Source organism: Haemaphysalis longicornis, unplaced genomic scaffold (genome assembly GCF_048455015.1).
Source record: "Haemaphysalis longicornis isolate Haplotype H1 unplaced genomic scaffold, Haemaphysalis longicornis Haplotype H1 scaffold_6, whole genome shotgun sequence".
In the NCBI taxonomy this organism is placed as follows: Eukaryota; Metazoa; Arthropoda; class Arachnida; order Ixodida; family Ixodidae; genus Haemaphysalis; species Haemaphysalis longicornis.
The window spans coordinates 210156113-210183921 of NW_027526407.1; the positions used below are offsets into that span (position 1 = coordinate 210156113).

At 48.8% G+C, this 27809-nt stretch overlaps 2 protein-coding genes across 12 annotated transcripts in view; one reads left to right on the top strand and one right to left on the bottom strand.

Annotated features, from left to right (window-relative positions):
• The first annotated feature begins 789 nt into the window (after positions 1 to 789).
• On the top strand, positions 790 to 27357 carry Ufsp1 (UFM1 specific peptidase 1). 9 transcript variants are annotated; one of them, XM_077672914.1, is made up of 7 exons: positions 818 to 1089; positions 6584 to 6655; positions 7239 to 7382; positions 12845 to 12947; positions 14018 to 14097; positions 18762 to 18957; positions 26947 to 27357. In XM_077672914.1, exons 1-6 carry the CDS (start codon positions 967 to 969, stop codon positions 18951 to 18953), a joined length of 714 nt encoding a protein of 237 aa, XP_077529040.1. In that variant the 5' UTR covers positions 818 to 966; the 3' UTR covers positions 18954 to 18957; positions 26947 to 27357. The 9 variants fall into 9 exon arrangements, with proteins under 9 accessions (XP_077529043.1, XP_077529042.1, XP_077529040.1 ...); XM_077672918.1 differs by lacking the exon at positions 26947 to 27357 and adding an exon at positions 2651 to 5195 and having other exon boundaries at positions 961 to 1089; positions 18762 to 19011; XM_077672920.1 differs by lacking the exon at positions 26947 to 27357 and adding an exon at positions 2651 to 5195 and having other exon boundaries at positions 961 to 1089; positions 7242 to 7382; positions 18762 to 19011.
• Positions 24806 to 27809, bottom strand: part of LOC144141332 (methylthioribose-1-phosphate isomerase) — a 52940-nt gene continuing 49936 nt past the window's right edge. For all 3 annotated transcript variants that reach the window (XM_077672910.1, XM_077672911.1, XM_077672912.1), the window contains one exon: positions 24806 to 24981. In XM_077672910.1, coding sequence (XP_077529036.1) covers positions 24863 to 24981 — 119 coding nt within the window. In that variant the 3' untranslated portion in view covers positions 24806 to 24862. The remainder of the gene's footprint in view (positions 24982 to 27809) is intronic.

Here is a 27809-nt window from a genome sequence, read left to right on the forward strand (position 1 = left end):
TTTTTGATTTACGATTTCTCAGCTAATACTCATCGCTTTAACAAAATTCTTGCAGGAGGAGATTGCTAATACATTATTACTAAACAGCGCAACAAAAACACGGACTATAGCTGAGGTACACAGGACGAGCGCTGACTTCCAACTGATCTTTTATTGAAAAAACACATATTTATACCCCACACACCTACACACACGTGCCATAAATGCACACAACAAAACAAGCAATTCATCACAGCGGTGCTATGACGCGCCACACACGCTCTAAAAATTCCCATTAGAACACACGCACTTGAAATGATAAAAAGCCCTCTCAAGCCATGACACGTGTTGCGCCCCTAGATTACTTTCTATGTAGCGTTCCTTCCCCCTTGTAAAAAATCAAGTTCCTTGGCTGACAGAGCAACCGAAGGTACGCTGACGCAATTTTCCCCCAACCTAGCAATTTTCGCTGCCTCCACTATCTCCCTTGTCATCTGGTCACTATGGCGCTGAATGACTTCGCATTTTTCGAACATGGGAATGCACTTTTCGGTGGTGCCTTTGCAATCTCGGCAGTGAATGCCTAGCTGCCCTTTGACACTTGTTCGTACATTGTTGCTATGCTCCCGGAGCCTTGTATTAAGACACCTTCCCGCCAGACGGGAAGGTGTCTTAATACGGCGGACGCTACATGCGAGTTAAAGAAATGCTCTGCATTTAAAACTTATCGTTTTCGTCTTACGCGCCGTCCCCGCCGTGCCGCTGCTGCTGCCGCTATGTCTAAGCGCGTACAGCGCCACTACCGGTTTCACTTTTTGTTCAAGAAGCCTCACAAGCGCTTATGCCAGACGGCGCACTTTCTTTTTATGAACTACAAGTGTGGGCAGGCATGTTCTCCGATCTCGACGCACGTGCCGTCGACAGAGCAGTCGGAGCGACCGCAGTTTGACAGAAAGTAGTTTCTTCGCTTCCTCAATTGCCCTGTAGATGACTTACCTGCTGGAAAATGTTCACGAAGGCATGGAGCCGCCGCCGGGAGCGGATTGCGTGGCATACGTGAAAGGAAAGTACGACTACTATCACTACGGCTGCGACGGTGTGGACGATAGGGTACGGCACGCTGTTAACGGCATTTGATGGTATGCTATCTGTGAGATAAAAACTGGCCTGGTAGCTTGACAAAGAAAGAATGGATTTCGTGTGTGCTTGTAGCGTTTTGTAAAACTAAACCCCTGCCTTCCCACCATAGCTCACGTAGATTAAGGATTGGTTTTTTGGTGAATTGTGACGTGTCATCAAAAGTGCACGCTTTAAAATTGTTGACACTGCAGTTAAAAACGGCCAGATATGCCTACATCATGGAGGAGCCCTAAACGGACCATGAAGACATAATACTGGTGTTTTATTCGAAAGATTTGGTGTTTTGCAAACGTGTTTTGCCGTTACAACAATTTAAGCCAAAATATCTATTCTCCCACGGCGTCGTGTGTTTTGCGAGGTCGACAGTGACGTATCCAGGATGAATTTGTTAAACAAAAGTTGGTATTCAGCAAGATTCGTTGATTAGCTAGTTGGTGGAAAACTTGAAAAGCCATTAGAATTGCGCAAAGATGCGTTCGTCCTGTTGCCTTCTTTCTCTACGTGTGTCGCTTTTGCGCAGTTCTCATGGCTCATAAAAGTTAGTATGTTGACTAAGGCTTCCGGCCGCGGCAAAAAAATTTTTTATGAACCATGGTTACCATCTGCCTTCATAGATGGCGTAAGAATACCGCTGGAAATAAGGCCCCTAAAAAGCTATTTTTAGGGGCCTTCACTGGAGGACCACTGTTCGCATACGATTTTCTTTTTTCTGACCGATCTTTTTACCGGCTTATTGTTACAATTGATAGTAATCGTGCCATAAAACATTGTGTATCACTCGACATCTAGCATGTCAATGGCAGTGTCGCTTATGCCAGTTGACCAGTGTTGTGTCAGACAAGCTTAATGCGCTCAACGTCTGTGCATCATCGACCTGCAGAGTGTTCTGTTTTTACATGTTCGTTTGTAACTTCCCCATCGTACTTACTGCTGTAGAAAGAATACAATTCAAGCGCAGATAGCTCGTTCTAATACCTGCTTAATTTTGCCACCTCAGTTAATTGCAGCAAGCAGCCCTTAATACATCATTGTTCAGTGTGGAAAAGTAGCTGTTGAGTTGCATGCCTGTTCTCTGTTTTCCTCATGCTTAACAGTGGTGTCAGTGTTACTCTAACAAGGCAATCTTTCGACTGGACCTCGCCTGCCTCTTGTGTTCGTGGCCCCTTTAAGGGTAACCGCATGCAGCAACAGCGACGAGCAACGCGAAAAACACATTAACACAGTGCCGCCAATTCCCTCCGTCGCTGTCACCCATCGTGGTCACTCACTTGTGGGCTGCCCCTGGCCCGTCCAAGGCAGGCGACAGCCCGTCGCTGTTGCCCACACTACCTGTTTTCTGCGCACCCATCGAGTTACGTTTCTCGCGTCGCTGTTGCTGCATGTGGTTATCCCTTTCTACACCACTGAGCAGGCGATGTTCCGCTCGTGGAGTAGCAATCTTCTTTTGCGAGGATGTTGCCACAAAGTAAGAAAGTTATTGCATATGAAAAGAAATTATACATTTCTTCCAATCTTTTCTGCGTGTTTGTAGCTCTGGAAGTCACGGCACGCTAGTGTTGGTGGTGACCATTGGACAGTCATGGCTGCATTTATATGGCCTGATGATGCACATGTCGGCAAACAACTTCCAGTAGAAGGCATTGATGAACAATACTGTGATGATGTCCACCGTAGGCACCAATGATGTGCATAAAAAGAACCAGCAAAAAGGGCACAGGCCACGGAGAGAAGGAACACAAACACGCCACTGGACTAACTGGTTTATTTCAGGAAAAGCAACATATATGCGTTTCCAACGCAAGCGCACACTTTGGACAACGTGAAGAAGTGAACTTGCGTGGATAAAAACTGATGTTCTTTATCCGTTAAGACCTGCTAACACATGACTCCTTATTTTCTCGTATTAAAAATGCCTTGAGCAGCTCGCCCTCACGTCTTGATTTTCCCCGGCCTAAGTGCTGGCAAGGCGAAACTTGGGAATGCAATTCTGCCAATTTTTTATGTGTAAAGCTACCTGTGCCCAAGCCCAAAGTTGTCCGGTGCTGCCTCAACCAATCATTTTTCTGCAGGACAATGGGATTGAATTGACCACACCCAGCACACATGTAGTGAACCTTGTTTGGGGGTTTGTCTTGCAAGGGTCGGCTTTCCGCTGGGCACCAGAGAAGATACGGGAACACGAGCCAGAGAGTTTACAGGGGGAAGAAAACGCCATGATGACCCCAAACTGTTGGGCTGCTTGTTTCAGCCCGTGTGAAGTCCTGTGAAAGTAGGGGGTCACTTCCATTTTTTTTCCTCCCACCTTCCGCTGGGCTACTAAACTTTGCAGAAGACTTTCTAATTTTCCTGCCCAAAGATTCACCTACCACCAGCAAAACCTGAGAGGGAAACCTGGACGCTTCCTAAAGGTCAACCTGTTCTGCTAGACTTTAGCAGGGCATCTTGGGGAACAGCGCCCAGTAAATCGAATTGAAAGTCAGCGGTAGTCCTGTCCACTTATTTCTTATTGTGTCCCTGTTAGTTCGTGCTGTTCTCCAAGATGCTGCTCGACTTTGTTGCATCACATGCAGTGAACTTTCCTTTAGAGCATTCACAAAGCACAAGTTCGCTATACGCTTCGAGCGCGGCCTGGAGGGGCACCACTGAAATCCCCCTAGCATCCCGTTTCGAAAGCAGGCGCGGGAGTCTCCGTCCCACTCCCCACTGTCGCCGGTGCTTTTGTGGCAGTGTATGTTAATTTTCAGGAATATTCAACGTAAGTATGACGGATAACGCAGAATTATACCCGGGTATCAGCACACGACAAAGAGTCGTCTTGTCGTGAGGTGAGCGCCCGCAAACATTCATCCTCTGCGAGCAGCGTGCAGACGCGCTTAGAATATAATCGGCGTTCGCGACTAAACGCTTCTTTGCAATATCGTCATATGGCACAGGGAGCCTGCAGAATAAAGGAGAAACTGAAATCAGAGTGCCTTATCACATACCCCACTCTTCCAACGACACCTTTAATCTCTTGTGAACTGCCTACCCTGTATACTTCCAAAAATGCGTCCGTCGAACGATCAGCTGTTCGTTGAAGTTAAAAAAAAAAAAAAACGACAGTGAACGTGAGATTTGTGTGTGTAATTACTAAACCGTCCATTGCTTGATTCCGCTCCGCATTTGTACACAGCGTCCTCCTCCTCTCCCCCCCACCTATATCTCGCGAAATAGCAGTGCATTTCGCGTATAGTTGGTCCGGTGAGCCCTACCTGGCTTAAGTTTCAACGCACGTCTTTAGCATGTCAGAAGCTGCACTGTATTTTTTTTTATTTCCGTTAGAGCTATTATGTTCCTTCCGCACTTGCACAGCATGTATGTTTCCGTGGTTTCATATTAGATTGCCTTGGTTCTTGCTATAAGGTGTGCGTGGGCACATATTTAACGACTTTAACATTTTCGCATAGTTTATGTTTTTATAAAAGGCATAAGTTATTGTCCGGGATTGGCTAATCACATTCCCGAAACATATTTTTTTGCAACGTATATATTCGAAACGAAGCCACATTCGTTGTCCACGCGGCAAAATGAAGCCAACCTCTCAGTGTGCCAGCATCAGGTCTAAACGAGGCGACAGTAGAATTCATTTGTGCCTGACATATTTGGAGGTGACAGGGGTGATATGCTGCTACCGTCACCGACGCCCAGAAGAACGACGACATGCACGCAGAACCGCGTCCCCGGGTAGCTCTTGCAGGCTATCGCGTGCTCTACGAAGACGCAGCTGCTTTTTAAGTGACCTAAACCTCTTTGCTAAGTGACCTCTTTGCTTATAGACGTCACCATAACAAGTTTTTTTAGGGCGCGGAAAGGTGAAAAGAAGCGAAACAGAACCAAAACACTGCACGAGCCCCTATCAGCCACGCAGCGCACATCCCGTCGACGCCGTGGAGAAGCGGCGGCAGGCGGCGCACTGATCGCGAAGCTCGAGGCGTATACCCCACCTCACTAACTTCAAGTATGCCGAACTATACGGCAAAAGTGCCTTCTTAGATCTCCGAGAGTGTTTCCAACAGACGTGTCGGTCGAGCATGGAGGTAAGTTCTAAATTTAGAAACCTGGTGGTCTTGTCAGTGGGAACGTCTTCTGTGAAAACCAAATTCTTGGAACAGCTCTGGGAAGTGATGCGTGCTCTCCTGCACTTATCTGGGCACAGTTGCAGTGTTGCGCTCGAGCACTGTCTTGTGACTTGGCTCGTGTAAACAGAAAGCAGGCGCTATTTTTTGTCCTTCACTTTGCACCGACACAGTCGGATGTGGCTGCAGCAGTTGGCGCATCCATGGGAAGGTTGAGCGCTTGTTGAATTTTTAAGTGCTAATGCACTTCTTAAGCGACCCTGAACCTGCGTGCACCGGCGATGTCCGCGCACGTGGAGATGGGCGCGCGCAGCCTGGCCGCTGACATGGCACATACCCACGTGGGGGATTGACCAGGAATCGGGCGTGAGAAGGGCTAATGCACCCGCTTAAAGGAGTACTGACACGAAATTTCAAAGCTGAGATCCGCTCTAGCAATCAAGTACAACGACAGCACAAAGAGGTGTCTGTGAATAAATGCATCTTTCTTTCTTTGTAGTTGTGTGTGTGTGTGTGATCTTTCTTTCGCGAACATTACCGAACCGCGCAAATTCAACTCGTGCATTCGCACTTTCACATTCTTCCCCTCGGGGAAATGCGGGGAATTTTCTGAAACGTGTGGGGAATAAAGAAGGTGGCAGTTGCTATTATTGCTGAAAATGTGTATGTGGAGTCCAGTGCTTTGGCTCTTTTTTGGGAAGCCAGATTAGAAGGCAGCGGAAGCTCTCGTTCACCGACTGCTCTTGTATGCACGATGCTTGTGCAGATGTACACAGCTGTGGTACGGAAACGAGCTGCGGACGCTGTCCCTTACCTTGTGACGACGTTTGCGGCCCCCCCCCCCCTTCCCCCTCCCCCGAGGAAGGGGGGCGACATCGACGAATGCGGTGGCACATAAGTGTGTTACGTGCAGTGCTGATTAGTGAAAAGTGTCTGAGTTGATGGGGAGCAGAGCTTGGTGTTATGGGAAAGTCATAACGAAAGTGGACCGGCCAGCAGTACATTCTTGTTCTCTGACACAAGCGAAGCGATGGGGATGGTGGGCTTTCGAAGCAAGCGTAGGGGACGGGCAGGAAACATTGTGGGGTAATGGCAGGCTCCAGCTGCGATTTGTTATAAAGAGCTTGTGTTCTCACAATTTCACATGTTCGCATGTGATTTCATGATTGCGCAACCTTGTCGGCCATGTTTTTTGGGGGGGAGGGGAGGAGGGGGGGGGGGGGGGGGGGGGCGTTTTAGGTTTGCAGATTGGTTGAACTTGGGAGATGCTATGCTAGTGCTCTACCGCAAAGCATATAGGCTCAGCGCGTGCACGATGTACATGGTGTGCTTTTGGAAATGCCTTGCAGGGTTGGGGATGTGGCTACAGGACTCTGCAGACCCTGTGTTCGTGGGTGGTTCACCAGCGATGCCAGGCAGGGGTGAGTCTGCTGAGCCTCTGTTTTTTTCCAGCTGACGCTCCAAAGGGAAGCACAGGGGCCTCTGGCCTATTACACTGGGCGTGACAGTGGTGTGGCCCCACGCGAGTGCAGCGCATCAGAGCTGCACACCCCACATGCGTGACTGCTCACACGACCCGTCTTTCACAGCTCCCTCGTGCACGGCTGAGTGCACCTCGAATGTAACCACTGGCCATCGCAGTGTGGAGGGCTGATGGAAGTGTCACATTGTGCTTCTTCGAGGGGCCACGAAGACAAAGTGCAAGTTTGGTTCATTCGGAAGATTTTCTCAGTGGAGTGGTGCTGACACCACTTTTAATGCAACTTCGCTCGGATAAGCTATGCAGCGAGGGAAACAGGGTATAGGCGTCACAGCAGGTCAGGACAATCATCGCTGTGATGTTTGTTGAGACTGGGGTGCAGCAGTGTTAGTTTGACCAAGGTCATCACAACAGCTATGGCACTTGGTAAGGCATGATCAGTTATAGCAGGTTGGGAAGGCTATTCCGGAGGAAGGTGCATCACTTCACCGAGGAAGTGCAACTGGAGTGCCATCCCCTGCCAGCAGGAGCCAGCCAGGGCGGTGCCCAGCATTTCCGAGATCCAGGCTGCCCTGGTGAGCCTGGGTGACAAGGAGCCCGGGTTCCAAGGGTCCCGTGACTGGATTGGCAGCACCGAGGTCTTTCTCTGCCTCGACCACTTCTACCAGGTGGGTCTGCCTGCGCCATTCAAGGAGGACGGTCCTTTCCCAGAGAACCTCGTTGTAACCAAGTGCTGTCGGGACAGTTCATTATACTATCCGATATTCGTTGTGACACTAGAGCTAAAGATCGATTGAAACCAATCAATAATCTGGCTCCCGCAGAAACCCTTGATACGATTTCAATCTTCGAACCTATACCATAAACAAGGTAGCCCTTATCTTTCTCCTTGTGGCATTTCAAGCTCCATGAACCAGGACACGAAACGGGAAATTACAACAGAACAAAGTTCACTTGACAAAGCGGGCCTGCATTGATATTTTTTCGAGGTCGGATTGTGACTTTTGTTTTCTGGTGGCTAGTTACAGGATGAAGTTTTCCACAGTGTCCACAAACACCGTCACCTTTTATACTTCTGCAGTCTCAAACATCGGGAGCTTTTCCAAGTAGCTTCTCAGCCCACTGGTCAAACGTTTTTTCGTTATATCCGATAGTGCGCGCTGCTCTCACAGTTCCCCTTTCATCATAAAAGAATGAGTCTTCGCCTTAGCCGATAATTTGCTACATCAGTGTTTGTGTGTGGGCTCAGCGAGTTCATGGTTCAGCGAGTGTGCCATCGTGTTCCATTGCTACTTGCCATTGCCGGCTAAAAACTTGCCTGTGGCTGTGAAAAAAACAATGATATCATTGCTAAAAGATTGCTTAAAGTTGTGTTATCAATAGAATAGTGGGGCTATAAAGGATTGATTTGTTGGGTATAATTAAGAATCATTGTGCAAGATAAAAAAAATGCAACCTTTTCTTGTTGACTTTGGCTTCAGCGGTGAAAAAAAGCCACCCACTAGCCAAGCCAAGTATGAGATGACTTGGTAGCTGCTACAACAGCACACAATCGTCCACAATGGCACGCAATTACAGCGACAGCTTTTCTTCCAGCATGTATTCGTATGAAACTGTGTGCTTTGAAGAACCCATAGTCTGTCTGTGCTTTTTGTTGAAGAACTGTCATTTTCCTCTTCTCAATGAAATGTATACAGTCAAACCCGGTTATGGCAAACAGTGCGATTCAATGCGATTTGTTTGCTATACGAAATCATTTGATATAACCAAGCCCGCTTATAACGAACTTCAGTGTCACATTCGTTATATACAATGTGAACAGTTGATTAAAAATGCGATAACAAAAGAAAGGCCGTGCCATTCACCATGACTAGTAATCTACTTGAAAAGAACTTCACAGCAGATAAATGTACACCTTTTGCAAGGCAGTGTGATTTTCACCTGAACACTCCGGTAAGCATTACCAATGACAATCAAATTCTCGGCACACGACATCTCATCACCACCTGCCTGTATCAGTATCACATCCTGCCTGCCTGTCCAGCTGCCTGTATTTCGGCAGGGCTTGCCGCTGTTTCGTCGTCATCTTGCTATGAAGCGCTGCAATGCAAGTGCACAGAAACGTGGGCAACGTAACTATACGGCCGCAGTCACGAGAGCGGCACAGAAGTTCTGGCCGTTTTTTCTCTCTCTCTCTCTCTCTCTTTCCTGAACCGAGATAGGCACAGAACTGCTCGCACGTGCTTGATGACATGAAAGGCAGCTGCTGAATAGAAGTGCTCTAATGCAAAGCTTTAACCTCGGAAAACGGCACTATTCGACTACTCGGTGTCCAAGTTGCTGGCTGCAACAGTCCCAACACATGGATTCATGCCCTACTCACAATCTGGCGACAGACAATGCATTTCATTTCTCGTATCTGAAGCAAATTTGGTGGATCCAGCCAACGGCCTGTCATACGCTTGCACGAGTGGTGACGGTCGGCAGAATCACTTGTGGAATACCAGCACACATTTGTCACGAAAACAGATACGGGGCCTGAATGTTTCTGTACCGTGCAGGAATCTTTGGGCTCCCGAAACGTACCCGCATTGATATCCTCAAACTCAACTGCCGCCGCTCACCAACGTAGTGGTGGAAGCCCAACCGAGGCACCGGCAACGCCTTGACCTCACACCCCGACTCAGACGATGGGATCTGCGAAACAGCCAAGTGTAGCCATGCCAATGCCACCTTCAGTGCCACCCGGGGGTCGCCGAACAAGCGGTATCGTGTGCTGGAAACCAATCACAAGGTGAAACACGGCTGTGCGGGAATGATATACTATACGCAAACTTAAGCAAGATGATGAATGGGACATCTTCACAGATGCCTCACTTGACGGTGCGCAAGCGGCCATTGCCTGGGTATTGGCCTGAACCCCCTGCCCTCAATGGCCACCGCCAAATAACGCACACCCACGGCCTCGCCAAAGAAGCTGAACTCCTTGGAATACACGGGGTGCTTCAACAACTGCAACACTCTGCACCAACTAACGCCACCAAGTTCAGACTAATTACACAGACTCTTATACAGCGTCACACGAGCTCAACAAGGCCTACACTCACAATGCAACTGCCAATAAGATTATAGCACTAATGCAGACCCTCCAGCAACCAGGCATGATTATTTGACTTGCATGGTGTCACGGTGGGATGAGACAAAAATCAGCAAGCCCACAACGCTGCAAGGGAGTGCCTTCCAACCTCGCCTCCCATGGTTTCCAACCCTACGCCTGCGCCTACTTCATTGACATGCTATTTGCAGCGCCAGCGCTTGCAGCAAGTTGGCCATAGACTCGGCGTCCTGCCTGCTGGGATCCCCCCTCAGCGGCAACGGAAGAAATTTTCTTGCCCCGGACGTAACACAAAAATGGTGTAGCGGTGCCACTTCCCTCACAGCGGCTCTCACCTTTTGTGGGCAACGCCTGACCTGTGCCATTTAATCTGGCGGCTTGACTTACAGCTACCCCGGGGTGATGCATCTTTACTCGGGGGCAGTGCGCTTTGGAGAGCTTTTGTAGGCCAGAACGAAGACGCCCTACTTACCTCCCTCCCCCAAAAAGGGCTTCCTGCCTCCTTTATAATGAAGCAGGAAAAATGCATGGGTTGCTCCCGCTTCTGAGCTTCACGGAAGCACGGCTGGGCATCGCAACAGCCCCGAGGCATCGCACACGCTCAGAATTCGATGTATTCAATGTTGGGTTCGTTACAAAAAATACATTTCACATGCATAATGGCAGGAGAACTTTGACTGTTTGCTATAGAGCAGAATTCGCTCTATATGAGTTCGTTATATTTGTGTTTGACTGTATTGGTGGGGAACAAAACTAAAAAACCTGTGCAAAGCACTCGCAGCAAGAACACGGAGCCAACATTTTGGTGGGGGCTTGTTGTGGCTTCCGTCCCATTTCACCCCTTCTGAATGTGGCAGAAGTAGTCTTCAATTGGATGAGGGGCTATAGGTGTTTTGTTTGTGGAAGCTGGCCTTGGATGCTTTTGAAACTGATGGCAAGGTCTTTCTTCCATGTACAGAAAAAACTGACACACTCTACTCCTGAGAGCACCTTGCACTGGCTGCCAGGTGCTCAGAGGCCAAAACCAAAACTGATGCCCCGAGTGATACTGGAATTCATAGTCAGCAGCATGTCCATGCCACTGTTAACTTGCACACTATAGTTCATGGGCCAGCAAGAAACTCCCAGGAGCAAAAAAACTGACAGACAAATTTGGTGTCGGAACTCCTTTAAAAAGGCCCTGCTGCACTTACCATCGACTACTAGGAATGCATTTTGGGGTAAAGTTTGCCAGCAATCTCCTCCCACAAGAATTATGAAAATCCGTTCACTATCACCGAAACTACGCGCGATGAGAAATCGCGCATAATAATCGTTCCCTCTCAACTCGACCGCGGACAACGCGACGAAAGCTGCGTGCCTTCTCCCAGAGAGGGGAGCGGCTCGCGGCGTTCTCTTCGGCGGCCTTCGATATATCACAGGCCGGGGAGTTTTCTCCTTTTCTCCGCAACGTGGAGGGGCCTATTTCCGGTCTGGTGCCACAAAAAAGCAGGCATGGGTGCCTGCTTGCAAGCGTGTACTCGGGCTGGTAGGGCGTTTTTGAAGCAATAAACATTTGTTGTCGAGTGGTCTGGTTGAAAGGGAAGTATTGAGCTCATCACTCAAACTCCGCGCACACTCCAAACACAAAATAAATGGCAAAACTGCGCCTACAGGTTCAGGCACAGAAGAGGTTTGCACACAGCGCCGACGACGGTGGATCGTCACAGGAAATGCGAGAAATTAGCCGCGAAGTTGACCAGCGACAGCCGATTGGACAGCCATGGCCTCAGTGACGTCATTTAGGCCATGCCAGGGTGCATAATGAGGGGAACTGAAAAAAGCGTGGTTGGTTTTTCCGCGTCTTTCACAGTGATTTGCGCGCTCACCGCTTCACGTGCACGTGTAATATTTGGCTCAGGTATTTCTGGTAGTGTAAGCTAAGCATCGCGCAGGTTTACTTGCACTGCTCAAAGAGTGTTGCAGGGTCCCTTTAAAGATTTCATGTATTTCCGTTTCTAATCTCTCTCTCTCTCTCTGCTGTGTTGTTGTGTTCCAATGATTCATGATGCAGAGAATGTCTGTTTTTTGTTTGCCAGCACTGCAGTGCATGTGATGTGCATTAAACCTGGATGTAACGAAACTCAGTGTAACGAATTCCTGGATTTAACAAAGCCTTTCACTTGAAACCAATGTGTTTGCGACCTGTATGTAACGAAGGCATGGCTACGGATAACTTTGATGTAACGAATTCGCTACGCTGATGAGCCATTGCTTTTTTGCAGTTTTTCTGAAAAATCAGCTGGAGATATGTACTGATTTAGCGAACTTTGTCCGCACTGCAAACTACCATGCATTTCCAGTGACTACATACCGACTAGGCCCGCCTGACAGTATGTAGTCGTGTATCTCCACTGCTTTCTGAGGTATAGGTTCGTCGGTGATGAGTTCTGTTGTCAAAAAACAAAAAGTTTTGTCTTTTCAAGACAAGCTCGCAATTTCAGGTGCTATCATCGCTGGCAAGAAAGTTCAACATTGTCGTCCGGTACAGCTAGCGCAGAGGAAGGAAACGCAGGAAAGGGTGCGTCTTTATTCTGCGGCGTAGTCGTCTATTCTGCACGCCTTTTTCTCATGTGCATCACCAACTCCCGCAACTTTCAGTGGTGCTGGACATAAAAGCAAGCGCAATGAGTAGAAAGCCCTGCTCCTCGTGCCGTTTCTGGGAGAACAACAGAACAAGGGGAAAAAAGAGAGCTCTGTCCCAACAGGTGGCGTGCGAGCAGTGCGAAGGCAGAAAGATGGAATTGCATTGAGCACACCTGCATTACATTCGACACGAGAGTGCGAGGAGCCTTCTTTAACGACGTTGGCAGTGGAGCGAGCAGTGTGTGCTCTCTAGAGTGGCCAGCATTTTCTGTGCTGGGCGCCGGTATTTCGCACAGTGGGTCATTTTAGTCTTTCGCCTTAGTTCTGTGCAGTGCTTCCGCTTGGAAGGGGTTGATGCTGCCCTTTGACCAGGCCAACCTGCGGTTCCAGGTGCCCTGTCGGGTCCTGCACGCGAGCAGCGGCGGGCAGGTGGCTGACCACGTGGACGCGCTGCTGGCACACTTCCAGCAACAGGGCTCCCCCGTCATGATGGGTGGGTGGTCATAGATGGGTTGGCAGTAAGAGTGATGTCGGCGCCAAATGCCAAGTGGAATACCAAAAAAGACCAAGCATTGAAAATTGTCAGGGGACTCTTGTGCTGGTAAACAGGTCTCAAGGAGAATTGTGCAACTGAACAGACATTTAGCCGGTATCATCTGACACGGTCTAGTGGTACAGGTCAAGGTTGAATTTGGAGCTGCGATCACTCTCTGCCATTTTTTTGCTAGTTCGGTGCATGTCTTGCGCCTTGTGTCGTCGTTTCCTTGTTCCGTCTTTTTGCGCTGTTTCGAATTTCAGTATGCACCAACTAGCCCAAACCACCGTTCTAACGCAGTTCCAAGTTCTTGACGGGTTTTAAGAAAAACATTTGGGCTCTAAGAAACATTGATAAACAGGGCAAAGTTCTTGTTGCTCTCCAAGGAGCTCACCACTGAAAGAAAGCAGTTTGGCAGTGGCTTGGCCACTGCGCTTATCTTGTCCTATAAAAAAGACCACGAAGGCGAAATAGGAGTTTGGTTCATTGAACAAAACTCGTCAGGTCGGAATAAAAAGCATGCCAACTTTAAAACAAGTGATGCATAAGAACTAGTTTTCATGTTAAACGAAATGTTAAACTTTTCTCTTTCTTTAAAGCGAAGCTTTAAGTGTTCTCATTGGTGGTGTCTGCAACGCGAAAACAGCCAAGTGAAAAAAAAAATACTTCCTGTGGCCATAATTGAACCTGAGTCCCTGGCATTATGAGGCTGCCGTCTATACAGTTGCTCCAGTTCGACACGGTCAAAGCAGCTTGGAAAACTTAAGATGACAACCAAAGAATCCATCATGAGAAAGCGTCTCGTTCAACCACTGTCGTCGTTTGACAGAGGGGTGCATGGTTTTTGATGCCTAAGGGATGCGAATAACGAGTAATCTAACAGCATCATTGCACAAAACAGACCTTTCCGATACCACTGCCATAAAAATGTTGTAGTAACTGTTCTGCCCGCTTGGGTAATACTTTGTGAAGGCAGTAACTCGGAAAGCGTAGAAGATGCTGACCTTCCAGGCTGCCTGTTTTGACAGGGGGAGACACGGACGCATCATCCAAGGGCATCCTGGGCCTGTGCCGCACATCCTCGGGGAAGCCCTTCCTGCTGGTGCTGGTGAGTGCCTCTTCGCACGCACAGAGTCTCTTCAGCCAGCCTGGGTATGCCGACAACAAATGGGAGGGGGGCTGAAAGGTTTCACTGTGGCCATCTTTGTGTCGACTAACGCGCTAAGTTGGGCGAGTCGTACTAACTCATCGTACGAGCGAAGACAAGGACAAAGCTAAATGGGAGACGAAACACACGTCTAGCGTCTCCGCTTTAGCTTTGTCCCTGTCTTCGCTCGTACGATGAATTCCTCAGTTGCCTCATTGTGAAAATCCTCTTGTGAGCTCCTTGGTCAGCCCAGTTGCTGTAGTACCAACACTAAGCAGTCAGATGATCGTACTGACTCCAGCAACAGAAAGCACTGGGTTTTTGGTGTACATATGTGGTGACATGTCAGCTGTCCTCGTTTCTGAGGGGGACAGTTCCGCATGGCAAATTTATTCAGGGAGGTTGAGGGCTTTTGTGCTGGTAGGCAGTCAGCGCATACAGTGGCTGTACCTCTTTATTATATTATGATTGTTACATCGATTCCCATTATTGGATCAACCACCAGTCGTGACCCGCACACACACTTAATTATTCAGCTTTGGGTGTGGGTTCACATGTCGTACGTACTGCACAAGAATCTCCACTGTGGGGTTAGGCAGAAGTGATACTCACTAGTAGCATGCACCTAAATATGTCGCAAACTCAATGGATGCATGTATAAAGATTCGTGCACTAGGGCCATGCGAATTTTCAAAACTTCCAATGTTCAAGCAAATGGCACAACATTTGATTTGGGTTTAATCAGATAGCACAATTAGACAATTATGGATACATTTTCGAAGTACCGTATAAGTCAGAATATAGGTCCAGCCGAAATATATGTCGAACCCCTTACCTTCCGGCCGAAAAATGGGGGAAAAAAATTAAGCCAATCACCGGTAAATAGGTCAAAGGTTGACTTTATGGCAAAAGCTTCAGTGGGAAATCTGAACCTAATTTCGACTTATACGGTATTTCAAACTCTGAGAAAGCAAATGGGCAATTGCTTCAGTCGAGTTGAATGCATAAAATGGTGCCTTGTTGAAAACAAGAAGGAATGTAGGCGTCGTAACAAGTACAAATTGTGCACCGGAGGCATGGCACTTTGAGTGCGTGCATCGACTGCCATAGCCAAGCGCTGTGCTCTCTGCTAACGGCGACAGGCTTTCCCACAATGCACCGGTGGCCTGAGGCTGAATGAACCCCAAGAGGAAAATGCGACTGGGCATTGGGTGACACTTCTCTTTACTCATCCTGATGATGTGCCCTGGCCAACACACTGCAGCCCAGCTATGTACTGATGTAGTCCTTGGTTTTCTGATCAGATGATGTGCATTTTGCTTTAAACCTCTAATGTTTTTTTTTTTTTTTTCTCCCATTTTTATGTGGGTAACGATAAAGTCGTTGACCGTGGTGTCCCTAAGCACCGAGATTCTTGTCAAAGAGACGTTGACAAGACCGCGGCACCTGGGTTGGGGCCTAATCCGTTATTATGCGTCTCGGGCAATTTAGTTCTCAGCTGTTTTGAAAATATGTTTAGCGTGAAATGCCTTTCGAGCGTGCGCTGACATTTGTGGGGCTTTTTGAAAACGTGACTCGTGTTGTTTGTGCTGGGAAAGGGACCTGGCAGCAAGTGCAAAGTGGGGAAGTGCAAAGCACGCCGTGAAGGTATGCACACGACGGCTTAGACATTTTTCATGCCTTGTGGAGCCCTGTATACAGAGTTCATTTTACTAGAACTGCTACGAGCATACATGAAACTGCCGTTTGTGTTTTCCTAAAGAGATGCGTTAATCTCAGCCAGTCAGAATATATGCCCTATTAGTGAAACACTCGTGGGTGAGATTACCACATGATATGAATGGTACAACATCATCAATAAATCTAAAAGCAACAAGATAGCTTCTGTACGTTTGTTTTATGCGCTAGACAAATTTCGCAAACCCTTTTAACTCTTTCGTTAGCACGCCTATTCAGATCGATCACCTGTGATCGGTGCTTTCTACTGCTGATTTTGACTTGCTGTAGTCATTTCTCGTGCACCTGATGTGCACATAATGGTTAGTCTAGGCACTTCACTTTTAGAATCAGATTAAACTTTCCCGCTTCGGCGACATTGAGTTTTTTGACACCGTTTTTTGCAAGCTGAGGTGCACATGTTTGCGAGAGGGGGTGTGGCTGCTGCACTTGACAAAAAGCATGCCGCTTGTGGTTATGCTGCATTACCATCAAATTTTTTAGATCAAAAGGCTCTTAGCAAGTCAAATAAAAGGTTCAGCAAAGCACTCGGACGGGCTAGTCGGTCTGACATGATGGAAATAAAGCTGCGCTAAAAGGACGGGATGAAGAGAAGAATGATTTCCACACGCGTATATACTACCATCAAGCAGATACGTGGAAACAAGAGAAGTTTAAAAAACAAAACTAAAGTCACACACAAAAAAGTGCGCACACTTTCAACAGATTAGACCCTATCAAGGAACGTGATTTCTTTGCCCCACAGCGATAGTGAAGCAGCACTAATGCAAACATCACCCCCACGCACAGTTTCACGCGCCTCTATTATTTCCTGCACGAGTGAGTAGCGAGCACATTACTTTTTTCAAGAAATGGAGAACGCTTACAACCACAGCAATGAATGCCAAGATGCCCGCTTATCGAGTTACTAACAATATTCTTGCACTCACGAAGTCTGTCATTGCATCTATCATCACGAAGTCTATCATACATCTGCCAGTTTGGCCGATGTGTACTTTCTTGCAGGGCAATGGAATCTGTTGTGGTGGCCAGCGAAGTCTGCTGTGCGCGCACCCATTTCTTTTTAGCCCCTCTCCCCCCTTCTGCATAACCCTCTCTGGCTGACCCTGGTCCATGCCGCTGCGCTGTGCGCGCCCGAGCCACTGCAGAACCAAGTGAACCACACCCGCTCTCTTCTTTCCGGGGGGCACTCGAGCTGGCGGCAAAGCTGTGCGAGCTTGCCACATTCGCCCCTGCATGCCGAGCGATACGCTTAAGGTTGGGGCTCAGCTGGTGGACGCAAGGAGTCACCGCAAGTCATGCCCGCACATGATGACGGCTAGCCTGGCTCAGCAAGCTGAATGATTACCGAGTTCCCGCTACCCCACACACCTGGTTGTGTCAGTAGCCGAAAAGGTGCTTAACGAGGCTAAGCTGGCAGGGTGAGACACGAGGAGGCCAGCAGGTGGTGTGAAACCAGAGGACAAACAAAAAACTGCAGTGTCTCCTTTTAAAAAACAAAAGTGCTCGCTAGGAGCCGTGACTCACTCATGTGGGAAGAAATTGTGCGTGCAGGTGATGTTTGCATTGCCGTCGCTTCAGTATCGTTGGGCAAAGAAATTGCATTCCTTGATGGGGTCTAATCTGTTGGAGACAGCATGTGTGTCATGGTGAAAGTGTGCATACTTTCTGGTGTGTGATTTTAGTTTTGTATTTTAAACTTCTCTTGTTTCCACGTGTCTACTTGATAGTACTGGTATATACGATCGTGGAAATCAACTCGGTTTTATTGGTATGCGCTGTGTGGTGTGCCTCCTTCTCTTTGTCCTGTCCTTTTAGCGCAATTTTATTTCCATCATGTCAGGTTTGTAGTCCGACACTGTTGAGATGCGATAATTACCTGGAAATAATGCGCTATTGACTAGCGAGCTTTGGTTCGGAGAAATGGTAGCTTTATTTTTCCACAGCTTCCTTCTGAAGGTGCCTTGCATGTCTACCTGGCATTTTCAGCCAGTTTTCAGCAGATTCGGTTCCATTTTTGCGTTACCCAACTGCAAGCTGATTTGTCACGACGCCCCCGTTGCCTGCCACTGTTCCTTGGAAAAAGCACGCTGCTGGTGATTTCAGTAGCTGGGTCCTCAGCTACCCACGCCTTACTTCTGCGATAACAGCTCCAGCTGAAAGTCGAAAGATCACACCAAGTCGTCGGGTATCGGTTCAGACAAGGAGAGCGCTTCCAATCAGCTTCGAACAGCGCCAGCGGTTCACCGGCCAGTTTTGTATCCGTACGAGGGTGTTTTTAGAGGTCTAGTGTGACTTCTTAGTAGCACTGTGTATTCTGACATTCTTGAACAGGCTTGCTATTGTTTTTTTTTTTGAAAAATCTTAGGTGGTGCTACAATGTAGGAGGCTTGTAATGCTGAACTCTTTCCGTCGCGCAACAGCTGTTTGGTGAAAGCTTGCTGGGAACGATTCTAGTGCATCGCACCTTATTCCTGCAAGCGGGGCTACCACAGTGAGTGGGAAGATGATCATAAACCGCGAGTGGAAGTTTGGACAGATAAGTGATGATCAGAACTTCAGCAAGCATCTACCACTGTTTGGTTTTCAGCACCAAGTGGATTTGTTTCCCTCACTTGCTTACCCTACATTATTTGCTCGAAGTTTGCGGGGAAAAGGGAGTCGTCGTTATTGGGACAAAGCAGTGTTTCTTTTTGGTGAACCAAACTTGCGTTTTGTCTTTGTGGCCCTCTTATTAGCTTGCCAAATGATAGGGTGCCAAAACGAGCAGCCTTGGCTGCCCTGCTTTTGTGCAGTGCACGCGAGGCCATTGGGCGGACAGTGCCCTGGTGCACGGTGAGCGCCCACTCGGCCACACGTCCAACAGCGAACCACTCTGTGCACTGCAGGACCCCCACTGGTACCGAAACGACGCCAAGCAGGGCCCGCTTGCCGACAGCACCGTGCTGCGGGAGCACGACTGGGTCGGGTGGCGCCCCCTGGACTCCCTCATGGACGGCTCCTTCTACAACCTCTGCCTGCCCCTGCTGCGGCGGCTGCCCAACAAGGCTGCCAACACTGGAATCGTGCAACACGAGTGACAGGGTGCTGTCTCTGAATGCTTCCTTCCAAAGGGTTTCAATGAAAGGGTGCATCGAATGTGGCGTCCATCTCATACAAGACGCCCACTGACACGCGTCAGTGTCAAGGGACCAGTGGGCATAGAGTGAGACTTTTCCTCTAGAGAAATGTCTCGTGTCTCCACCACGATTCTCTCCCACTGTTTCGGGGACTGGTTGGAGCTGTGGTGCGACTCGGGCTCCCCATGGCCGCAACCATGGCCTAATGACCGCGAGTGTGCCAGAATCGTGGAAGAACATGCACATCATCCTAATCCACAAGAAAGGGGACACGAAGGACTCGAAAAATTACAGCCCTATCAGCTTACTGTCACTCGTCTACAAGGTACTTGCCAAAGTAATTGCTAACAGAACTTCTGTCAACCTAACGAGCAAGCAGGGTTTCCTAAAGGCTATTCAACAATGGACCACATTCACACGATCAATCAGGTAATAGAGAAGTGCGCCGAGTATACTGAACCCCTATACATAGCCTTCATGGATTATGAGAAAGCATTTGACTCGGCCGAAACCTCAGCAGTCGTGCAGGCATTGCAGAATCAGGGTGCAGACGACTATTACGTGAGAATACTAGAGGATATCTACAATGGGTCCACAGCTGCCATTGTCCTCCATAAGGAGAGCAGTAAAATACCTATAAGGAAGGGCGTCGGACAAGGAGGCACCATCTCTCCAGTGTTATTCACAGCACGTTTACAAGAGGTATGCAGAACGTTGGATTGGGAACAGGTGGCCGTAAGGGTTAATGGAGGACACCTCAGTAACCTCAGATTTGCTGATGACGTTGCCTTGCTAAGTAACTCGGGGGACGAATTGCAAAGCATGCTTACCGCACTGAACAAGCAGAGTAGAACCGTGGTCCTGAAAATTAATGTGCAGAAAACTAAAGTAATGATCTTAATGCACACCGGTTAGAGATAGGTTACGAGGCAGTGGAAGTGGTAAGCGAATATACCTACCTACTTAGGCTAAGTGGTGAACCCCGGATCCCAACCATGAGGCAGAGATAATTAGAACGATAAGAATGGGGTGGAGTGCATTCGGCAGACATTCTGAGATAATGAATGGCAGCCTACCATTTTCCCTGAAGAAGAAAGTGTATGACAGCTGCATCTTACCGGTACCGTTACGAATCAGCCCACCGCTGTGCTTCGTTCTATACTCCTCGGCTGCGCGCCAAAGCCTCCACTACGTGCGCCTTTCAAGCAGGCCCCCCTTGTCGGTGACTCACACTTGCAGCCGATGGAAAACAAGCTGCGACAGGCCTGGATCTCGGGCGCCTCACTATCTATCGGCGTTGGCAGACGGGGCACGCTTCAACCTGTCCGAAGGACACAGAAGCTGTTCCGGAGACCTCCTCTCTCCCCTCTCTCTCGGACTCAGCGTGCGCCGCTACTACCGACTGCTCACGAACTCTGGAAAGAGCGTTGTGTGTATCTGTGCCATTCGTGTCGTGTGCAGAACCTAGAGGGAACGCCTGTTTTGACCGTTGGTGCTTTGGGTATAAATAAGACCCCCCAAGCGCTGTAGTTCATTCCTGTTTGAGCAGGGAATCAATGCTGTCACTCTGCTCGAGTCCTGTACTGTAACCTCGCCCGTTGGGGCATTGTTCTTTAGCTTCGGCTCATCTCTCGCTATGAAGTAAACAAGTTACGTTTTGCCTTCGGCTTCTGGGCTTCTTCAAGGCAGCAACATTGGCTGGCCGCTCGCTTCACCACGCTACCACACGTATGTTGGAGGCGACGGAGCTCGGCTCGGGTCGGCTTTCTCAGATGCAACAGTGCTCACCTACACGGCAGAAACTTGGAGGCTCACTAAAAGGGTTCAACTTAAATTGAGGATGACTCAGCGAGCAATGGAACGGAAGAAGATAGGTGTAACATTAAGGGACAAGAAGAGAGCGGAGTGGGTCAGGGGACAAATGCGTGTTAAGGACATATCAGTAGAAATTAAGAACGTGAACAGGTCATGTAATGCAAAGACAAGATAACCGTTGGCAGTCCGAAATTACTTTTTGCTAGTTCCTCTTTGATTAACCCGCTCCAAGTCACAGCAACGCGGGGCAAGCAAAACACTCCTCCCCCTCCTCTCACTATTTTTCCCTCTCTGCCTCTCCCCGCGCCACTTCAGGTGCGCATATGCGACAACGGTCGCGTCGCCGCAGCTGCCAGAGCAATGGCGGCAGCAGCTCTCTCCCGCAGGGCTCTCCCGCGCATTGTAGCATAGTACAAATATTGGGTTAGCGTTCTGAAGACCATGGAAGAACGGATATATGCCCCATGCACGCGGACGAAGCGCAGCAAGAAGGGATTTTGCTTTGTGTTAGCGAAAGGTGAGACACTCGTTCGTAATGCATGAAGTCAATCTGCGCTGGTGTCGTGCAAAGAGCTGCACAACTTTGTGTACAGTGTTTGATGTCAACTTTTGCTATGCCGTGTCTTACATCAGTGCTTATCGGCGCACGTTGCGCTTGAGCTCGGTCGCATTTTCGTAACATGAATAAAGTGTTGAAGTGCGACTTCGGCTGCCATCTCACTGGCCGAGCAGCGTACGTCTGCATGGCGAGGCCTAGCGAGCCGCGCAAAGGGCGCGGAGCAAGCACCAGAGCGGCGGCGAGAAGCGAGGGGACAAAAGCATCGCCCCGCCTCCTCGCAGTTGTCCATGACAATTACTACGCCTCCAAGGTCAAGATGGCGGCGACGTTGCTATGGCAATTACAACTCACTTTTGCCCGCCCAGGCTCGCCAGGGGAGGATTTGGCGCTAGTACCACAATTAGCCAGGCCACTGGGTTGAAGGCTAAGATGCCGCCGACTGCCATTGGTCATTAAGGCCAATGGCAGTCTGCATGTGACAGTTCTAATAATAGCATGGAAAAATGCTGAAGCAACAAGCGATCCCATTGACCCTACCACAGCGTCTCGAGACACAGGGCAGCAAAACGTGCCGTGTGCAGCGCGCCGGCCGGTGCGAGAGTGAAATCCGAGGAGGAAAGTGGCCGGAGGGAAAAGAGCGTCTCTACTTTCCAAATTTTAGGGGTTTTAGCGCCAACTGCAACCAATTTATCCCCGCAAACTCTTGATCCTATCTGCCCATCTAACTTTCTGCCGCCCCCTGCCACGGTTTGAATTGATCTTCAATAAAATGGAGCTGCAAAACAACACGATTATTAGAAACTATGGTATCGCGAACACTTCTCAGGTATTGGTTTTAAAGCATTCCGATTTGCAAAAAAGAAAAAAAGAACTGAATGATAGCCTCAATGTCCTCCTGTTGTGATGTGAAAGTTCATATACGAGCTCTAACCAGTACCTCACGAATGGACAACCTGTGTAAATATACAATACAAATTTAAATACCAAAATATTGAAAAAAAATGTGTGTTGCTGAACATGACTAACATATTATCGTCACCGGCTTTTTGTTTACTATGTGGGAAAAATTCTACCGAAATAGCACATCATTACTGACCAATAGAGAGGGGAAATTTTTTTTAATAAAAGTATCTTAAATTTACTTTAGAGTTGCAATCGATGCAGAGGCACGCATTTTGCTGTACCTCACTTTGTGGTGTCCCGACCCGCTTCTCCGTAAAAAAATGGAAGCCTTGTTTCACAAAAATTACGAATAGCTGTGAAAGTGAAAGAGCGCGCTCACCAGATTCTGTGAACTCCTCGTTCCCACGCAGAAATGCCAAAAATTGTAGCTTACCTCGCACAAAGAAGTCCTTCTGGTAGGCGCAAAGTCTTTCCTTCCGATATTGTGCAGCCACTGCTTCTTGCGCTGGACATCTCTTTTGCCACTCGTAATGGTAAACAGCGAGAATCCTTTTTCACTTTTACTCTTACACTGGTAGGTGCAGCAGAACGGCATTGCGATTATGAACAAGCGCGAAGAAGCGCAAGCGCTCTGAAAGTCACCGTGGCCACAGGGCGGCAAATGGCGTCCGGCGGAAAAAAAATAAAAATGCAAACAAGTTCGACACCCGCTTGACAAGCGGCGGAGATGTCACGGTGACGTTGCTCGACGCTTCCACTCCCCGAAGCCAGTCTCCCCTCCTGAGAGGGTGTGCGAGGAGGGCAGTGGCAGGTAAGGGAAACGGCGGCAAAGATCCAAGAAAGTCGCTACTTTCCCAAATATAGGGGCTTTAGTTAGCGCAGGACCGGGGTAATTGGAGATTAATGGGAGAGGAGGCCCTTGTTACCCTTGTGCCTACTGTACAGAAACGTTGCTTCAACTCTTCGCCGGCTCGAGGACTTCATCGCTCTGCTCTGCACTGCATGAATAGCGGACGGAGCGAGGCAACGTCGCAGCACAGGTGACTGCACTCGGACGCATCGGTCCCAACAGTGGCGACAGCGCTGGGAAGGCCAGTCCCAACAGGGTCCAATAAAGGAGCATGCCAAGTGCTGCAGAAGTGCGGCAAGCTTGGCTAGCTCGTGCCGGTCCATGGTGGCAACAGTGCGAAGACAGGCAAATGACACACCCAGCGCTTGTCTGTGTCCCCCTTCCCTCGTACGTCATTTGTCTCGTTTTGTGCTGTTACCACTGTAGAGTTCCATGCAGTAATAACTAGAGAGGAATCTGGCACTGCGATCATTTGCCACGATGGGCGTGATGGCTAGCTCTGGATTCGGATTGGCACTCGATGGCTTGCGGAAGTTATTATGGAGTGAATCGGGCATTCAGTTTCGTTTTTGTTTCGGACTTGCATGAACGCATTCGCCTATGCAGGGGGTTGGAAGAAGCGTTTAAAAATATGTTTCTCCTTCAGTTGAATGCCGCACGTGCACTGACACCACCCTGAGTGGAAATGTTTATAACCAGAGTTGCGAATTGGGTGGGTTACAATTCATGGCCAGCACAGCGAGCACAAAGACACAAACCGTTCGGCAGAGCAATGTATTTTCAAAGCTGACGACTGTTGCGGCTTGCTTGGAACGGCCACACTTCTCGTGCGAACGCCGGCTTCCATGGCATAGACCAGTAGTGCTGGTGGCTGATAGGAATGCAGCTTGATGAATGTCACCAATCAAGGTAATCGGTTCTTTTTTAGGAGCAGAAAGCTTTAATATTACAGTGCTTTAAAATAAACTGCAAGCAAGTGCAAAACTTGTACAAATAGTTTTTAAAAAAGTCCGAATCCCGCTTTAGTTGGTGGCAAATGGCCAACCTACTCCGCAAACCTCCTCGACTCCGCATCTGCTTTTTATTTAAACACGCAATTTTATTTCGTACAAAACCAGTTTTCGGTCACTAGCATTCTTTATAAACAGCGAACCACGCAACAAGCATCCTTTTGACAAAAGAGCAAAATTTTGGCAGCCATATGCCCGTTGGATCCTACGCACTCTGGTTTCACAAGTACTCATCATTCCCATCAAAGCGCAAGCGCTGCTGCGGAATTCGCGTTGGTATTAGTGCCCGTTCCCTCTCTAGTTATTACTGCTACCACCATAGATTGTTTTTTCTCCCATGCCAGCAGATGCCACGCGAGGCCTTTCTCCACAACTGTGGAACTGCTGCGGTGGCCTCCCATCATTTCAGGGATTGGTTGGAAGCGGCCGCTGTGCACTGGTTGATGTCCCCACGTCCTGCCAAGGCACAAAGCAGTGTCTTTTGGTTTGACCTCTTGTGGTTGCAAGACCACTCAGCCAGCACTGTCGCCAATCCGGACTGCATGTTAAACACTTCTTCCGGTGCTTTGCAAAAGCACACCAGCACCCAGTTGGCCATTGTGGAAGCACGCATTTGGCACAACCACTGGCCCAAATCACCAAGCACAGCCCAATAATAACCACAACGACACAGCACTCTCGCTGTAGAAAATTATAGCAATATTTATTAACTGTATGGCACATGGAGCCCCCATCACGCCTTGAGGCAGTCGAGCACGCGCGATGCAGGGAAGACTCCTTTCTCGGTGATGACGCCACCCGTGATGAGCTCGGCTGGGGTGACGTCAAAGGCCGGATTCCAGCACTCGATGCCTGCGCAGGCAGCAACCAAAAGTCAGTTGCACAAGGTCACCGAGCACTATCAAGACCAGAAAAGCTGCCAAAACTCCACAGCGGGAATTCTCAGACCCAGGCTCCTTTCAAGTCTGCTTCACTACCACGCACAAATGCGTTGCTGGGAAGACGTTCTTCCAAGGGAACATGAGCAGTCGGCCCAGGCGTAACGACATCACCACACCTTGGCGGATCCGTCGCACCACGAAGCAAGCACTGAACAGAGTATTTAGTCAAAAGGGCACTTTCTTTTTTCACCCATGTAACAAATGCCTGGCACACGTCACGTGTATATGGCCTCCTTGGAATATGGAACTGTTGTCTAGCATCGCCACTGTGGCAAGGGTTCAGCGCAAAGCAGTGAGCCTTATCTGCGACAGACAGATAAGGCTCACTGGCTGCAGACAAGACAGGCTGCACTGACTCACCAACTGAGCGATTACGTCGGGCCCTACAAGACGTGCACAGCTTCTTTGGCTAAATTTTCTTCATCAGCCAATCCACAAATCGTTGAGAATAAACCCTGATTCGTATTTTACCATTCACAACACTAGACAGACAAGAGAAAGGCATTCTTGGGAAGTACAAGAGTATTCATTTAGTGACAATACTTTAAAGGAGCCATGAAGACAAAATACAAGTTTGTTTTATTCGAAAGATTTCGTGTCCTACAGCACCCCCAGCGCTTGCGTGGCAGCAAATGATGCCGTATTCACTAAGAAATGAATCAATTTAGGTCAAAATATTGATTCTGCCACCAAATCGTGTGTTTTGGTGACGTCTGCAATGTAGTCATAGCGGCGCGTATACAAACAAACTTCCACTGCGCCATTCGGCTCTGCAGCTTTGCTGCTGTCAATTCTCCCAGATGGCGCTAGGATACGCAGCCCTCGGCCGTTGCTTTGTTTTTGACCGTATTTACACCTGGCTTGTTTTTGTTACGGAAGAAAGTAACCGCTTTGTGAAACCTGGGGTATGCTTGACAAACAGGGTCACGTAAGGCAGCGTCACTTATGCCAATCGGCCGGCATCGTGTACGACAGCTCGAAATCGGCAGATTGCCGTGCAGCTAAAACAAGCATAGTGCACGCAGTACCAACAACGGTACGCATCAGTACTTCTATGTTTACACGTGCTTTCTTAACTTCCACTGTTTGTCCCACCATCCTTACTGCTGTAAAATGGATATGCATTACATTTAGGCGCAAATAGCTCGTTCGGCAAGCTTATAAGCTCTGCCTAATTTGCGTTTGCTTTTGCCGCCTCCTCAAATCGCAGAGCAGGCTGGTATGACATCATAGGTTCTGTTGCGGGAAATGAGCCAGTGGGTCGCATGGCCATTCCCTTTTTTCCTAATTATATAGCTTATGTGAGCGCAGTTTACAATAAAAGTGGTGTCAGTATGATTATAACGAGGCAATCTATAGAATGCACTAGGCCCTGTTCTCACTCGACAGCCAACCTGATCATAAATTTCCGCAACTTGCTGAAAAAGTGCACCAAGTTGACTAACTTGATGGCTGCTGTTTGTATTTATTTTGTGCGCATTTAATATTACTGGGTGAAATGAAATGCCTGATAGGCTTGAACACACTAATGTGACAGTTAGCATGCATTTTTCTCTCTGTATTGTTTGATGGTGCTTACTCTGAATGTGCACTTGTATTACTAGTACAATAACCTGGGCACGCATGCCTGGGCACACCTGCATATCTTTCCTGTACCTCTGGAGGTTGTGCTGTAACGCTCAGTCCTGTAACAATCCCCAAGGGGATTAACAGTGCTGTGTAAACGAATGACTAAGATGCGGCACAAAGGTCGTAGGGATTTTCTTTTGAAATACTCGCATAAAACCCCATGCACCCCCTTTGAGTGCCAGCCAATTTAAAGTGGGCTTCACTATCACACACAAGTGCATTGCTGGGAAAACGTTTATTTTTCCAGGAGCCAATGGGGGCGATCTTGTACGGAGACACAAAGGCCCCGAGCAGTCCTCTTCGGACCTCCTGAGTTGTTGAGAATGGGCACCCCACCCTGCCGCCAAGGTTCGGACTCGCATCCAGCTCCGCAAACAACGGACCCGTCCGCAGTCGGCGCTCGCAAGGCATGTTTGCTGAGTGCGAATGGCTGCGGGGTGGGAAATAACAAGCGTGTGAAATGTAGAATCCCACATGTGGTGCCCAACGTGGGGCCTTGTTTGCAGAGACGAGCAGGAGGCACAGCAGCATCCGAGGACGATCCGAGCATAGACAACAGACTTCAGGCCTAACTGATTGGAGCGAGTTACTTGCAGAAGCGAACTTTCCTGAGAGTGAGACGAATTATTTATTGCTGCGGCATTTTTAATTTCGTAAGCGCCGAGTTTGCAGCAATCGTGTATATGGCAGGACATCGCTGCCAGTTAACACGCAGTCTCCGAATTTTTGTCGGGACATTGTTGTTTATGGAAACGAGGGTTTGCATCCACGCGAGGCCAGGGAGCCCGCGCCGTTGTGTCAGCCCGTAGTGAGTGAGTACGGAAGCTGCAATTTGGGTTCGAGTTTTCTTTTGTTTTGTCGACTCCGGGAGTCGAGGCTCTGGGAGCCGTGTGGCCGGGCCACGTGTGCCGCAAAAGGCTAGCTGGTATTGCAGCCTGCAGTACAAGGGTAAGCAAACGTTACGTGGCTTGCACAATGGCCACAGCGCCTCTCCACTCGGTGCCTCCGAAGAGACTGGTGCCGGAGAATGCCGACGATACTTGATCTGTACGGGTTAATACTCCCGGAAGGTCGTTGTAGCCCCGACAAGTTCGAATCGCTCCAATCAGG